The 14,934-nt window shown below is 36.3% G+C and overlaps 1 protein-coding gene across 4 annotated transcripts in view; it reads left to right on the forward strand.

The window, feature by feature from the left end:
• The first annotated feature begins 771 nt into the window (after positions 1 to 771).
• The window catches only part of RAB28 (RAB28, member RAS oncogene family), a 124,763-nt gene continuing 110,600 nt past the window's right edge, over positions 772 to 14,934 (forward strand). For all 4 annotated transcript variants that reach the window (XM_062213091.1, XM_062213092.1, XM_062213089.1 and 1 more), the window contains exons 1-3: positions 772 to 1,042; positions 5,283 to 5,379; positions 10,339 to 10,427. In XM_062213091.1, the coding sequence (XP_062069075.1) occupies positions 968 to 1,042; positions 5,283 to 5,379; positions 10,339 to 10,427 (261 nt within the window). In that variant the 5' untranslated portion in view covers positions 772 to 967. The remainder of the gene's footprint in view (positions 1,043 to 5,282; positions 5,380 to 10,338; positions 10,428 to 14,934) is intronic.

Genomic DNA, 14,934 nt, shown 5'->3' on the forward strand with positions numbered 1-14,934 from the left:
AGCTTCTGTTTATTTGGCTTGCACCCATCACTAATGTATAGAAATTGAGAAACGCTTCGAAACAGAGTAACAGGCACTTGCTCCCTTGGCTGTGATGACGTCAAACACATGTATCCTCCGGAAAAATGCATACTGCCGAGAAAATGGACGAGGAAAAGGCCAACGGGGCGTCTGTAGCACCATGAAGGCTTAGATTTACGCGGGACCTCCCACTTGGGGGACTGCCGCCCCGGGGTACAGCTCTCCAACCAGGAGGCGGTGCGGGCTCACACGACGGAACCTGGGATTTCAGAGGACAGAGTAAGCAGGGCCACAGTCCGCCCCGCGCGCCGCCTCGACAGCCTGTGCCAGCCCAGGGCCTTCCCCGCGCGCCGCGAGCGCCCAGAGACAGGCCCCGCCCCGCCGCCTTGCCACCAGACTCTTGGCTTCCATGGCAACCCGGGCGCACACCCTGACGTCGCCCTTTCGGACTAAACCATTAGCCTCAGGGACCTTCTCCACGCGGGGAAGTAAGGGAATGTGAGTGAACGCCTCCGAGAGCACTTTTGATCCCATCTTATCTACTTAATTTGAAGGCTACGCTCCCTTCTTTTCTTTTATCCAACTGCCCCTGCGAGGGCGGCGTAGTCTCGCAACCATCCCGCTCCAAACTCCCCCGCCTCCAGCCCCGGCCGGCTGGTGGTCCCTCCCGCCTGGGGGACTCGCGGTCGGAGCGGGTTGGCGCAGAGGCGGAGGCGCGCGCCCGGCGTGACGCGCAGGGGGCGGGGCCCCGCGTCGGGGGGCGGGGCGGCGGGTAATATGGCGCCCGGCGAGTGATTCTCCCCGAATCCCTCCGGTGGCTGCTGAGACACTGGGGCGGGGAGTTCAGCCCCCACTGCCTGCCTTCCGCCTCTTCCCCGCCCCTGGAGGCCTCCTGCTTCCCTTCCTTCTCCCACCTCGGGGGGGCAGGCCTGGTTCCTGGGACACCATGTCCGACTCTGAGGAGGAGAGCCAGGACCGGCAGCTGAAAATCGTCGTGCTGGGGGACGGCACCTCCGGGAAGGTCAGTCCTCGAGCGGGCCCGCCGAACCAGGCCTGAAGGAACCCGGCGCGGCCCCGGCGCCCCCCCAGCGTCGCCTGGTTACCCCGAGCTCCGGGGCCGGTAGGCCGGGGCCCGTGTGGTCGTGGCCTGAGGCCGGACACGAAGTGCGCGCTTGGTTAAGGCCGACGAGAGCTGTCCAGCTCCCTCCTTAAAATAAATAAATCAGTAAATAAATGAGTCCGCTTCCAACTCCCTGCCTGGACCTCGAACTCCTTCCAGGCGCGGGCCAGCATCGCCTCGCCGGGAGGCTGTCCAGCCCCTCGCCTCTCGGGCTGGCAGGCCTCCGCCCACGGCATCGTACCTCCGCCTCCGCCCAGTCGGGGTCACACCTGCTCCTCCCCGCCCTTTCCCGTTTCTGGTGCCTCCCAGTGCGCGGAGCTTGGCTCCGGAGTCAGACTCCCCGGGTGAGAACGAGGAGCTCCGGCACTTAACTGGTTGGGTCACTGGAGGGCGGCTTGCTAAGCTACTTGCGCGCCTTCTGTGAGATGGATATTGACAGGGGTCACCGCAAAGGGTGAAATGTGAAAATGCACATTCCGGGTGGAAGTACACACAGAGCTTTCAGGACACGGTGTGCACTCGGTGAAGCCGCACTTGCTGGCTTAGTGTGGTACCTGCTCAGCACAGCACCTGTCCGACGAGCACTTGTTGAGCCCTTGGTGTGGACAGGATGAGGGCAGAGCGGAGGGCGAAGCTGGAACTGTGGCGCAGAGAGCCCTTGTCTTACAGTCTCACCTCGCCTCGGTGCAGGGTGAATGAATGAGAGCGTGCGAATCTCCCGCAGTCACTCCGGCGCGGGTGCCTGGCCCGAGGTTATGGGACTCCTGCAATGGAACGACTGTTGCCCCACACCTGCCTGGGGAGGGAGGGTCTGTAGGCTCTCCAGGGAGGCTGTGCCTGGGGCGCCTGCACACCTGTCGCTTCTGTCGAAGGCGCCAGCCCTTCTTCTGGGAATGTTGCAAACGTGTGCCTCCCTTCTGCCCAACCGCCCTCAGAAACGCAAGTGCTCATTTCCGCCAGGTTCCTGTCGCCTTGGTGCTGGTGTAGTTTGCACACGGTTTCTGTGGTGACGGCTTCTGTGCATCCTCTCGAGCAGTTGGTGCTGCACAGTGGCTCCTGCCTTTGGTTCTGAAATTTGAGTTTCTGAAGCCCCGGGAAAGATGCCATGCGGTTAATTCCTGCCCTCCTGGGTAGTTTGCTATCAGTTTTGTTGCTAAGGAAAACAACTTAATATGCTGGCATTCCCTTTAAACGTGTTGGAGAAGAAAAGAACTTGGGGTCATTTTATGAATTTTTGTACACAGACTTTTTGAATGAACAAGTTGTTGCAGGTAAATCAGCACTGTCTCTAAGAACTTCAGTAAAAATGATAGTTTTTTTTTTCAACAGTTTTCTCGTTGTTTAGATTTTTCTTTTGAAAACCGCCTAAATCTTAATGCATCAATTCATAACTGAGCTCATTTCTAATTTAAAACTATGACAATCTATCTATGACACATGCATGTGTTTAAAAAACCCCAAAATTGTCCATTATCCTACATGCTTCCATATTTATTGCATATGTATTAGTTGAACTTTGTTCATAATTTTGTAACCAGGTTTTTATTTAAACTATCATGCATGTTTTCCCCTTGTTGCTAATTTAATATGAATAATCATGATTTTTTATCTCAGTTTACAATCCTGACCAACATACGAATTTTTCCAGTATTGAATTAAGACTGTCATTTTCCTTCATAGAATAATAGTTCTTTTTTAATGGTGCTTTGAGTTGATCTTCATCTTAATTAAATATTCTACTTCAAAGCTGTAACATCTTTTTCTGCTGGAAATTTCCTGACACAAGTATCTGAAACTTAACCTTTCATTATTCCTTATTTTGCATTTTTCCCCATATCCTATTCAGGTTGCAAATTATTGGCAGCCACAAACCCTCCTATTCTGTTTTCTTTGCTGTCCTGTTATGAATTCAGTCTCTTCTTCATCCCTGTTTGTATTCAAATATAACGTTTGGTCAGTTTTTTTAGCATTAGTTTTTCCTACTACCTCTAATTCTGGGCATTTTTATACACACTGACAGAAGGAATAGAATATAGCATTGAGATAACCACTAACAGTTTCTCCAAGAGAAATTTAGCCCCTCCCTCTGTTAACACATGTTTCTATTTCATCTTTACTCTGACTCAGTACAGATTTTCCTAGGGTTTTTGAGGCACAGTATTGTTTTTTGGTTGTCTTTTTAATGTAAATAAATTATGATTAAAAAGTGTTAGCACTTTTCCAAGCAAAAAACATACAATCAGATAACAATGGTTTAGATGAGGAAGCTGATTGTTCACTTCATAAAACTTTAAGAAGGTTATTTATGCAGTGACTTGTGAGAAATTAATTGCATGTGAGAGATGGCATGAAGTCTAGATATTGAAGAGGAAGTGCTTCCCATTGATTAAATTGATTCTCTGTTTAATTTTTACAGCCAGATGTCAGGAGATGATATAATAAAAACCTATTTGAATGCTTTGTGTGTTCTCAATGAGTTATACTTTTGACAGCTTTCTTGGAAGTCTTACTTCCAAGAAAGGAAATGTTCTTGGAATTTTTCCGAATATTCATTGATATGAAAGTAGTGAACTTTGATAATCTTAAATGAAAGAGAAAAAAAACCTCAAATTACATTATGCTGATTTTGCATATGCCATTTTGTCTTTGACTTAAGTATTTCAGTTATTCATAAGACTGTATTAAACATTCTGAAATACTTGTAATAGTATAAGTGATGATAGTTATTTTTGTGTAGAACTCTTAGCCTCTTCACAGATATTTTGTACTCTTAAGTTAAACAATCTCATTGGCAGAGTTAAGTCTAATGAAAACCAAAAAGCCTTTAAAAAGAATGCTTACGTTTTTCTTCTGATCTCTCAAGTTTGATATTGTTACATGCTTCAAGGATGTAACAGATGTAGCGAGTTTTTTCCTAAATGTCTAGTAGTACATCTTTTATACGTTATTGTTCAATAAATACTTCACCAAGTATCTCAGCAATTCATTGCAGACATTAAATATTTATCAAATTTGGTGTGTACACAAATTGCCATTTGTGTGAAAAGTCTAGTTCTTGAATAAAATGAATTTTATGTCATGTTGTTAAAGGGAATTGAAATTTGGCCAAGTTTTCTTTTGCACGGCTGTGCGACCATCATAATTAACTATAATAAACTACCTTGGACATTTTATCTTTGCATTATTTTGGTTTTTGACATTAATTTTAATTTTTAAAATGAAGAAGGCCTATTTTTCTCTAAATTTGGGAGTCTTTCTTGAAGGCAAAGCTTAATGAGCTGTGTTTCTCTGATCTTGGGGGATGTTTACAAATAAGAATAGTGCATTTAAAATGTTTAAGATGTCTTTGAGTTATTTGAATTTTTACCAGAATAATTTATTATTCTGTTACTTGGATAAGACATAGTACTCTAAAAGAAAGCTCCAGACTTTTTGAATAAAACTTAGTTTTTATTTTAAAAACAAGTAGATGTATATATATTCTGGTTATAATATGTTGTGACTTTTTGTGTATGGTTCTTTGATGAAAATGTTTATTTTGTCTGCTCTATATTAATTTTAAAAATACTTCTTTGCTTAAAATCTACATATTATTAGAGTCATACTATAGGATCTTTTTCATTTAACATACTTAATATAGAGAATAATTAGATACTTAAGATGCTTTTCTTGTGAGAAAAAAAAGCAGAGAAATTATATAAGCAAGTTTTTCTCTCCAATTAGTGTTGCATATTATTAGCTGAGGGCATAGCTACTTTCAGAATAATCAACCTCAAAAATGAAACTTAGGTCTCTTTTTTATTGAAATAATATATAAGATTCAGATCTTTGGCCATGCTTTAGTTTTTTTCCATTGATAGTTCTCAAATTGTATTTTCCAGCAAGAAGTAACTTCATTATCAGGGGACTTAAAAAGATCTAACTGATTAGTCTGTTGTCTCCACTAATAGCTGCTGGCAAGTGAAATTTACCTATTGGTGTTAAGTCCCACCTCCCGTGTTACCGATTTAGAACTTTAAATTGCTTGTTGGATTAACTGGGGGTATAAATGTTAAGATTATTTAGGATTTAATAGTGATCTTATGTTTGTATTTCTTAAACCAAGGGACTAATGTTAATATTCTATGTTTAATTTTTTTAGACCTCCTTAGCTACCTGTTTTGCTCAAGAAACTTTTGGGAAACAGTACAAACAAACTATAGGACTGGACTTCTTTTTGAGAAGGATAACATTGCCAGGTAAGAGACTAGAAATTCTTAATATAGAAGATTGTACAAATCTTACAATAAGAGGCATAAGGCAGAAATGTCAAATTTTGAGGCTCTTTTTTTCCTGAAAATTTATGTAATCATTAAATCTATTTTAAGGAGGTTAGTGTTCGTCAGCATCTACCATGAAGGCTTATTGTCTGTGGGTGTAAGAAAAAGTTTATGCATGTCCCCACTCCTTTCCTGTTGTTGGCCACTATACATTTTTGGAACATAAACAATAGTTGCTTATAAAATTCTAAAAAAACTTTAAAAAGATTAAACGCTGTCCATTTGCCAACATAATTGTATTAACTAAATGTGAAAAGATTGGGAAGGATTATTTTTTAAAAAGTTATTTTGATTAGCCTCCGCTTCAGTGTTTTGTTTGAATGTTGGAACAGAAGCATAATGTAGCTATGGAACTTCTGTGCTCTAATATGTGAATGCTGTTTTATGCAAGGCAGCATGAAATTGCTGGCATTTAATAGACCACTAAAATTTAGGGTCCCTAGGCACTCATAAAAATACAGTTTGAGCATTCAAGATGTTTCAGTTCACCATGCAAAGAAACTATTTAGATGCCAGTTGCAGCACATTTTGTGGGAAATACAGGGAAATAATAACAAAAAAAGAGTGGCTTATGTTTTAAGTTAGCTCTGAACAATGAGGCTTTAAAATGTTCTTTCCATTCAACTTTAGTGGTTAAAGTATATGTTTAAAGTATTTTGTTAAAAGCAGTTTTATCTTGATTGACTTTATAAACCATCCACTCCTCTTTTCTGTATGGATACACATTTGAATAGAATGGTTGCAAGTGTAATGTCAGATTCATACCCTGGAACTTGAATGATCTAGTAGAAAAGGGGTTGATAAATACAAGTACTATTGAAATGTTATTCTTTCAATCACCCTATTAGACAGCTCCTCATGAAAGTTTTTGAGCAGCTGATGTGGAAACTCTGGATTGCTGGAGTTATTCTTCATATCTCATTACCAATAAACATAGTTTGTAATGCTTTGTATTTGGCTAATGAAATGTAGATTAGAAGATAAAGCATGAGAAAAAAAGTCTGATTTTTCTGTTACCAAGTTATTGTTTAGCAAGAGGTTTAATGAGAAACATGTATTCTCTTTTATTTATATTTTCTCAATATATTCAAAACTTAAAAATCTCATTTTTATTGTTCTCTTATGGCTAGGATAATACTACATTCAGAATATTTGCAACAGTAACTAGCAGAATGCATGTATAAAGCACACAAAACACATGCTGAAAACTTAATTGGCAACAGTTTTTTCAGAGATTCACACAGAGAATCTCAGCATAGTGTTTAGTTATTATCATTTTGTTCTGATGACTAATTAGCAAAACACCAAACTTTTGTCTCATTGTTTAATTTCTCTAATTTTTTAGTTGAAAGATTTAAATAAAGGGACAAACACTTAACCAGATATTAAAAATGTAGAATGGTTTTGGTCATTCTATATATGTGATATTTGTGATGATTTCCAACCTGTTGCCCAATACCATTAATTTAAACACTTTGATAACTTTGTTAAAATATTTGTTGTTCTTGAAATACAGACTTATAGTATAATATTTTAGACTTAAAAAGTATTTAGGTTAAAAATGACATTAGGAACTGTATTTTCCTAATGAATATATAAACATATATGTAGAATATGTATTTTAATTTTCCTAATTAAGCTTTTATTTTGATGGGCAAAGTTCCAGAAAGAAAATTCTATTTTTTTTAAAAGAACTTTATGCTACTTAATGGGCTTAAAATTATGTAGAAATTTCAGTATTAAAAATTGTTTTAATGTATCTTGATTTTTATATCACTGATAAGTATACTAAGAAATGAGATTCATCCTATATCCTTTATATACTTTAACCCTAATTTAATTCATTATACATGTCAAATGTAGGATGAGTAATATTTGTGTCATTTACTAAATAAAACATCACAGGCTGGAGTATTCAAATTATAATAAAACAGCATATAGATCAATCTAATATTTGCTATTAGTCTAGTAAGTCTACTGACCATTCATATTGTTAGGGGTGTAACGTACTGTTCCTCTATTCACATTCTCTTCATGCAAGTTTTCAAGGTCATTACTTTGCAAATACTCATCCATTTTAGTATATTTCATGATCCGGTATGCTGTATAGTCTGGATGCAACCACTGTGCAGATTTTACTGCTTAAAATAGTGTATCTGTTAGTCAGAGATTCTGCTGATAGAGCTTCTTAAGAGCCTTAGTCAAAATACTTTCAGGAAGCTTGTGGGTACAGTCCAGTAAACAGCGTTCTACTGTGAAAAGGATTTCTAAGTCTTTAGTTCAAGAAGTGGGCAGACTTGTGTTTTTAGTTCCATCTTGACTATGCAGCACTTTAAGTAAGGTTAACCAAGGCACCAAGTGTACTTTTACAAGGTCACTGTTGAATCCTCCTGGTGGCTTTGATTCATACCAAAGCAACTTACCTGTATTTTGCCACCTCATTTATTTTATTTTTTCCCCTGGTTACATGTCATTTCTTAGAGAGGAACAGGAATTTAATAGCAGTTTGCATTTGGGATTAGATTGCTGACAATTTCCTTAAAGTTCTTTATTAGTAAGAAATTTATATTAGATTCTAGATTTTTAAAAAATGATAATATTGATTACTTGAATACTCTGTAGAGATTTACAGGTATGTCATTTTGGAGATAAGCGAGGATCCTTCATATGTTGACACCTATAAAAACAAAAATGAGTATTGATTTGAATCACATCTTTTCAAGTAGGGAATTACCATTTTATTTTTACCATTTTATTTTTAGTTTTATGTGTTCATAAGCCTAAACTTTAAATTTAGGAGTTAAAATATATTTCTAGGTGTATGAACTAATTATAGTTATATCATTTATTGGAGCTATAATAATTGTTTTTTTTGGCTAGCATTCTATATTAATGGATTTTCAGTAATACATAGCTTTTTATTTTTAAGTCATTAGAATCAGTGAATTTAAAAAAAACAGGCAAACAACAGCAAAAAAGTACCCTTAGTACATGAATATAAACCTTTTACATGGGAGATAACTGAGTAGATGATTTAGAATCTTGAAATTATTGTAGTCAGAATTTGCAAACATGTAATGAAGATTATGTTTTCAAAGTTATAGTGTTAACAAATATCTAATTCAGATAGGATTAGAATGTCAGAATTTAAAGAAAAAAAAGAAAAGGAAGAAAGATTTGTATCCCTTAATATGAGGTTAAGTGATAAGGGATTATTATTTAGCTTGAAAAATAGGGTTAATTATATTTTAATAATTATTAAGTAAGCATTACCTAAAATCTTAGTCTATAAAAGTTGACATTGTTAGGTACTTTCTTTTGAAATAAAAAATGACTGAGGAATTTTGCAAATAAAATGAATATCTTGGGACTTTTGAAGCTATATTTTATATATCTTGTGATGACTAGCTGTTTCTCACCTGCTTAATTTGCAATGATATTATAGGAAAATGATTTCAGCTTTGAATCTTAGGAAATAGAGGTTTTATGAAGTTGGGTTTATACAAATTGTGGGACAAATTGTAGTCTGTGACCTTTTGGTATGTGTATTCATAGGGCTTTAAGAACCTTTCAGTAATTACTGTGAGAGCGTTGAAAGTGTGCAGCTGCGGGAATGATGGCAAGTGATAAACTTCGGTAGCTCTCATTAATGCTAATGGAAGTTCTTCATGGAAATGCTGTGCCCACTGGCAGATGAAACATACATCCAAACAATGGAAAGATTGTAATACAAACCCACCCCAATTTGCTGGTTTAATCCAGTGTTGTATTTTCAGTTGCATATTTAAATAATGTGACTAACATTATCTGATTTTAGTGTTTTATGTTGGTGATAAAATTCATGTCTTTATAATACTTTGTTTTAATGAGATCATTGTTTCAGTTCTGAGTTTTTATTTTGAATTTTTCCAATTTGCTGATCATTCAAAAGGTACTAATTGATATTTTGTAGAAAACTACATAATTTTGTGATCAGAAATAGTTTGAAATATTAAACTAAAAACATCTTTGACTTTTGTACCTTAATCATTAGTTGCATTGATAAAACAATAGCTTATTTCATGAATTTTTCTGTGAAATAAATTTTGTAATATGCACAAAATAATTTTAAAGACTGCCTTTTGGTATGTTAGAATGCTTTTATAATGCTTGTCTGGGGAGGATGACTTTGAAATACTATTTTATGAAGGTTTTGAAGCATATATAATTTGTTTCATTGGAAATGACTTTGAACAGCTTTGAGTGCATCATAATATTTAGTCATTCACTGGGCATGTATTCTATATTAGTTTTGAATAGGGAAATCACATGTGTATATATTATATAGGTTAAGTTTGGAAATATTTGATTTTTGATTATATTTAACATTACATTTGATAACTGACTTTCAAACTAAAAAAGACATTTATTTGAGTTAAAATTATGGATGCATTTTTATAGTTTATTCTGTGAGCTTTAGAATCCAGAGGGTTTAGAACCCATAGCAATATTCAAATATGATTGGGTGAATTAAGTAAGGCTTCAATATTTATATTTGAAGTTTATTTGTTACTGTATACAATATGCTTTATTGTTCTGTCCTTTGAGAAAAAAATTTTAAGGCTAAAGTTTATAAATGAGAGATACTTTATTTTCTTCTGTTTTAAGGTGATTGTAAATGTAACTATGGAAATGGAGTACAATGATAAATGTGTATTTCCTACTGTAATTTCTTTTGGCAATATTATTTTCATGATTGCAAATATCAGACCATATGAACTTGCAGAATAAAAGTTAAATTGTATTCACAGTTTATCATTCTGACAGTATTCTATGAAAAAATATTCATTTATTATATTGTTCCTTAACATTTTTTTGTATTCTTATTTTATATTCTAGGAAACTTGAATGTTACTATTCAAGTTTGGGATATAGGAGGGCAGACGATAGGAGGCAAGATGTTGGATAAATATATCTATGGAGCACAGGTATGACATGAATTCTATGATTATTCCAGTATTAAAAATACTCCCTTATAAACATACATGCAGATATACACATTAACTAAATCTAACTTGATTTTTTATCTGATATCTAGAGACTCTTATTTTAGATTTGGGCTAATTTTTTTAAAAAGATTTACTTATTTTATTTGAAAGGCAGAGTTACAGAGAGGCAGAGATAGAGAAAGAGAGGTCTTCCATCCGCTGGTTCACTCCCCAAATGGCCACATTGGCCAGAGCTCAGCTGACCCGAAGCCAGGAGCTTCTTCTGGGTCTCCTACATGGGTGCAAAGGCCCAAGCACTTGGGCCATCCTCTACTGCTTTCCCAGGCCATAGTGGACAGCAGGATCGGATGTGGAGCATCCAGGACTTGAACCAGCACCCATATGGGATGCCAGCACTGCAGGCGGTGGCTTTACCTGCTACACCACGGCGCCGTCCCCTGTGTTAGTATTTTAACTTCACACTCCCTAAATTATGTTTGGTATGTTTTGGGTGACAGAACTGGTTTTGCTAACTGGTGAGAGTTGGAAAACTCTTCCCAGCTTTCATATGTGTTCATGCTACTGGTTGCATTGTCAGCAGTTGAGTAAATCCAGGGATAAATGGCATTTTGGTATTAACTGATTTGGTTGCAGTGACTGCTGTCATTTAAACCGACTGAGGGGGTGGGCTTTGAGATTCAGGGGGTTAAGCTGCTGCTTGGACACCTGTATCTCATACTGGAATGCCTGCCTCTGCTTCCTATCCAGCTTTGTGCTAATGCATCCTAAGGGGGCAGCAGATGATAGGTTAAGTATTTGGGTCCCTGTAACCCATAGGAGTTTCCTGAATGGAGTTCTGGGTTCCTGGATTCTGCTTGACCCAATGCTGGCTGTTGTAGCCATTTGGGAAAAGAACCAGCAAATGGAAGATCTCCCTCTCCTGTCCCAACTCTTTCTCTCCCTTCCAAATAAGTAAAAATATAAATAAACATTAAAAAAATACTGACTAGAAATATTAAAGGAGAAAACTTTAATTTCATTTTTGCTTACAAGAATCAAAACTAGGGCAGGTGTTGAGGCTCAGTGGATAAAGCTGCCACTGAATGGCAGTCCTGGCTGCTCCACTTCTGATCCAGCTTCCTGCTAATGTATCTGAGAAGGCCATAGAAGATGGCCCAAGTACTTGTACCTCTGCCATGCATGTGGGAGATCCAGATGGAGTTCCTGGCTCCTGGCTTTGGCTTGGCCTCCCCTAGTTCTTGCAGCCACTGGGGAGTGAACCAGTGGATGGAGAATTTCTTTTTCTCTCTCTCCCTCTCTCTCTGTTACTCTGCCTTTCAAATAAACTTTTAAAATGTTTAAAAAGCCACAAAACTATATCTGTAATATGGATGTAATATGCGTCTGTCTAAATAGTTATACTTTTTTCAGATTTAATGTCAGTATTTTATATCATAGCTTACTATATAAGATATAATATATGCAGCCAGAAATATGATAAATAAATAAAAGTCCTCTGGTAACAAGAGCTTATAAAGACATAATTTATATATTTTTAAATAAAATTATTAGAAATAGAAAAGATGCTCAGTAATAATATACTTTATACATTAATTCTCTATGAACACATTCAGTGAAGCATAATAATTTCCTTTTTCATCCTGTGGCAGATTGCTTTTGATTAACACAGACTTTAGAAATACAGCAATGCCGTAGCAGGTAAAGCTGCTCCCTGCAATGCTGGCATCCCATACAGGTGCTGGTTCAAGTCCTCTATTGATCCACTTCTAATCCAGGTCCCTGCTAATGCTCCTGGAAAGGCAGCATTAGATGGTCCAAATACTTGGGCCCCTGCTACCCACATGGGAGATCTGGAAGAAGCTGCTGGCTCCTGGCTTTGGCCTGGCCGAGCCCCAGCTGATATGGCTATCCAGGGAGTGAACCCGCAGATGGAAGATCTCTCTCTTTGTCTCTCCCTTTCTCCCTGTATCTCTTTCAGATAGTTAAATAAATCTTAAAAGAAAAAGAAATACGGTAATGCCAGTAAATGTAATCATCTATTGAAACAGAGTTTCATGTTAAGGCACATAGCCTTAACTAACGTGAAATGTTAAGCCTGAAAATGAACTTTGGACTGCTTAGTGCGCTATGTAGGTAAAGCTTAATGATATGCCATTTCTTTATATTTGATAAATTTTGTGATTAAAGTAGAAGTGTCACTTGGTTGTGGAGCTATGTTTCTCATGAAATTGAATCCATAGCACAGAGTTGAAGAATGTTAAGCATTCTACTTTACAAAGTTTGGTTCTTGACAAATACCATTGTCATTAATTTTGGAATGAAAATAGATTCTGATACACTTTGTAAAATATTAAGAGAAGGATAAACAAAGCTAATGTGGTTATGGGTCATGTGCAAAGTTTTCAGAGTTTTGTATTGCTGCATTATTCGTTGTCTTCTGTACAATATTTCTATGTTTGTCATTTTTATTTGTGATCAAGTGATATAATATTTTATGAGTTTTGTTTTTCTCTTAACAAGTAAATCTCATATTTTTGTGTATTACTTTTGTTGTTTAATTTTCACCAGTTTAAAGTGGATACTAAAAATAAAGAAAACTTGCCATGCAGAGATTTATAGGAAATTCCAGTCCTTGTTTTATTCATGTTTTGGGTAAAATCAGATTTAAAAATAACACTATCTGTATTCTTCTCATGATAAAATCTGTCTTCAAGGTCATATGTAAGAGTTTTAAAAAATTAAAATTAGGTTAACTTCTAGTGATATTTGATTCTGCATGTGGCTAATAGGTATAACAAAAGTTTGTGGAGAACAGAAGGACTTTATGCATCTCAGTGTAACAGTAATATAAAATTCAATGAATATATTTTTTCACTTAAAAGTTAGGGAAATATAATGCTCATGAATTGGATTTTGTTAATTCTACCTAACTTCATGTTATTGAAAATTATTATTTAACTTATTTAGAATTTATTACTACTAAATAAAAATTAATATTGATGTGAAAATCACATAATAAAATATTAGCTATTCCAAAGCAAATAAACAATGGCATTTAGTAGATTCAAAAATTGTTTAACCATTCCCTTAAATTAGTTTTTGACAGTTGCCTATAATCAGAAGGCATTAATTAGAAAATTTATAGTGGTTTCAAGAATTTCCATCTTTTTTGAGAGTACTTGTGTTCAGTAAAATGTTTCTATTCTTTTCTAATGTTCTTCAATCTGAGGGGGTGGATAAAGTGAATGTTACATTCCTTTTTAGAACTTGTCTTACAAGGTTTCCATTTTGAATGTTCATGTTGACTTTTTTGCTGATGTTTTATATTATTTATACCTTAATATCTGTGACTGTTATAAGAATATATGCTATTTTATTAAATAACAATGTAGTACAGCATTTCTTTTTTTCTTTTTATTGATAAGATGGTATTTTTAAGAAATTCATGAATGTTTTCATGAATTTGTCCTGAGAAACTGGAATTTTGAGATGATAAAATGACTTGTAATAAATTAATGATGACAGAATAACTTCTCTGCTTTCTAGAGATTCCAGATTAAGTGATAATGAAATGCATTTACTAGTAGTCTTTTTTGTTAAAATATATGTAAATTTGATATCCAGACCAGAGAAGCTCTGATTTATTCTTTACTACCATAAATTGGGAAAAATGTTACTTTTCAAAAAGATTCTAATAGCATTTTAATATACTTAGTAACTTTAGATTCCAAAATCAAAATTAATCCTCAAGGTTGATCCATATTGTTTCTAGAGTTGTAGATGGTTTGTATTGCTCATTTCATGAATACTTTGGATTTTGATACACATGCTTCAGTTCAGAAATCTTTTACAGGTAATGTTTTGAGGATATCGGTTTAATGTGTTAATTAGGGCTCTATTTTAGGTTCTCCAACTAATATATTTTGTGTAGAAATAATTATTTGATACATGTCTGTGCTATCAAACTTTTGAATTTGTTTATTTAAAGCATTTCTTAACATCCAGGAAGAAACTTGTTTGTAGGCTGGGCGTTAGCTTGTATCCAAATAAAAATGATTATTTTATCCTCTTCCCTCTCCTTCCCCCATCACAGTAACATTAAGCTTTAGCAATAGTCTATTGAATAATGTTTGTTGAAACCAAATTGAATTGACACCCAAAAAAGAATTAGTGAGGTATTTTAGCAAGAAGTAGTTCTAAGAATTGAAATATGTCCCAGTTAAATTCCCAGATTTTAAATTAACTTAAAAATTTCTAGGAGTCTTCAGAAAGATGTTATAGGCTATTTTTCATAGTGGTTAGAAGCAAACACACAGTACATAGTGTTTAGTGCTCTGTAACCTGTGGCTAACAGAGGCTAATAACAAACCTCAGAGAAGGACTGGATGTTTCATTTTTGTAGCTCTTTCCGTCCTGGAATCTAAGTGGTTTGCAAACACTGCCCCACTGAGCATAAACTCAATGAAATGTAGTCATTTGTGAGGTA

The sequence above is a fragment of the Lepus europaeus genome, chromosome 16 (genome assembly GCF_033115175.1).
Source record: "Lepus europaeus isolate LE1 chromosome 16, mLepTim1.pri, whole genome shotgun sequence".
NCBI classification, from domain to species: domain Eukaryota; kingdom Metazoa; phylum Chordata; class Mammalia; order Lagomorpha; family Leporidae; genus Lepus; species Lepus europaeus.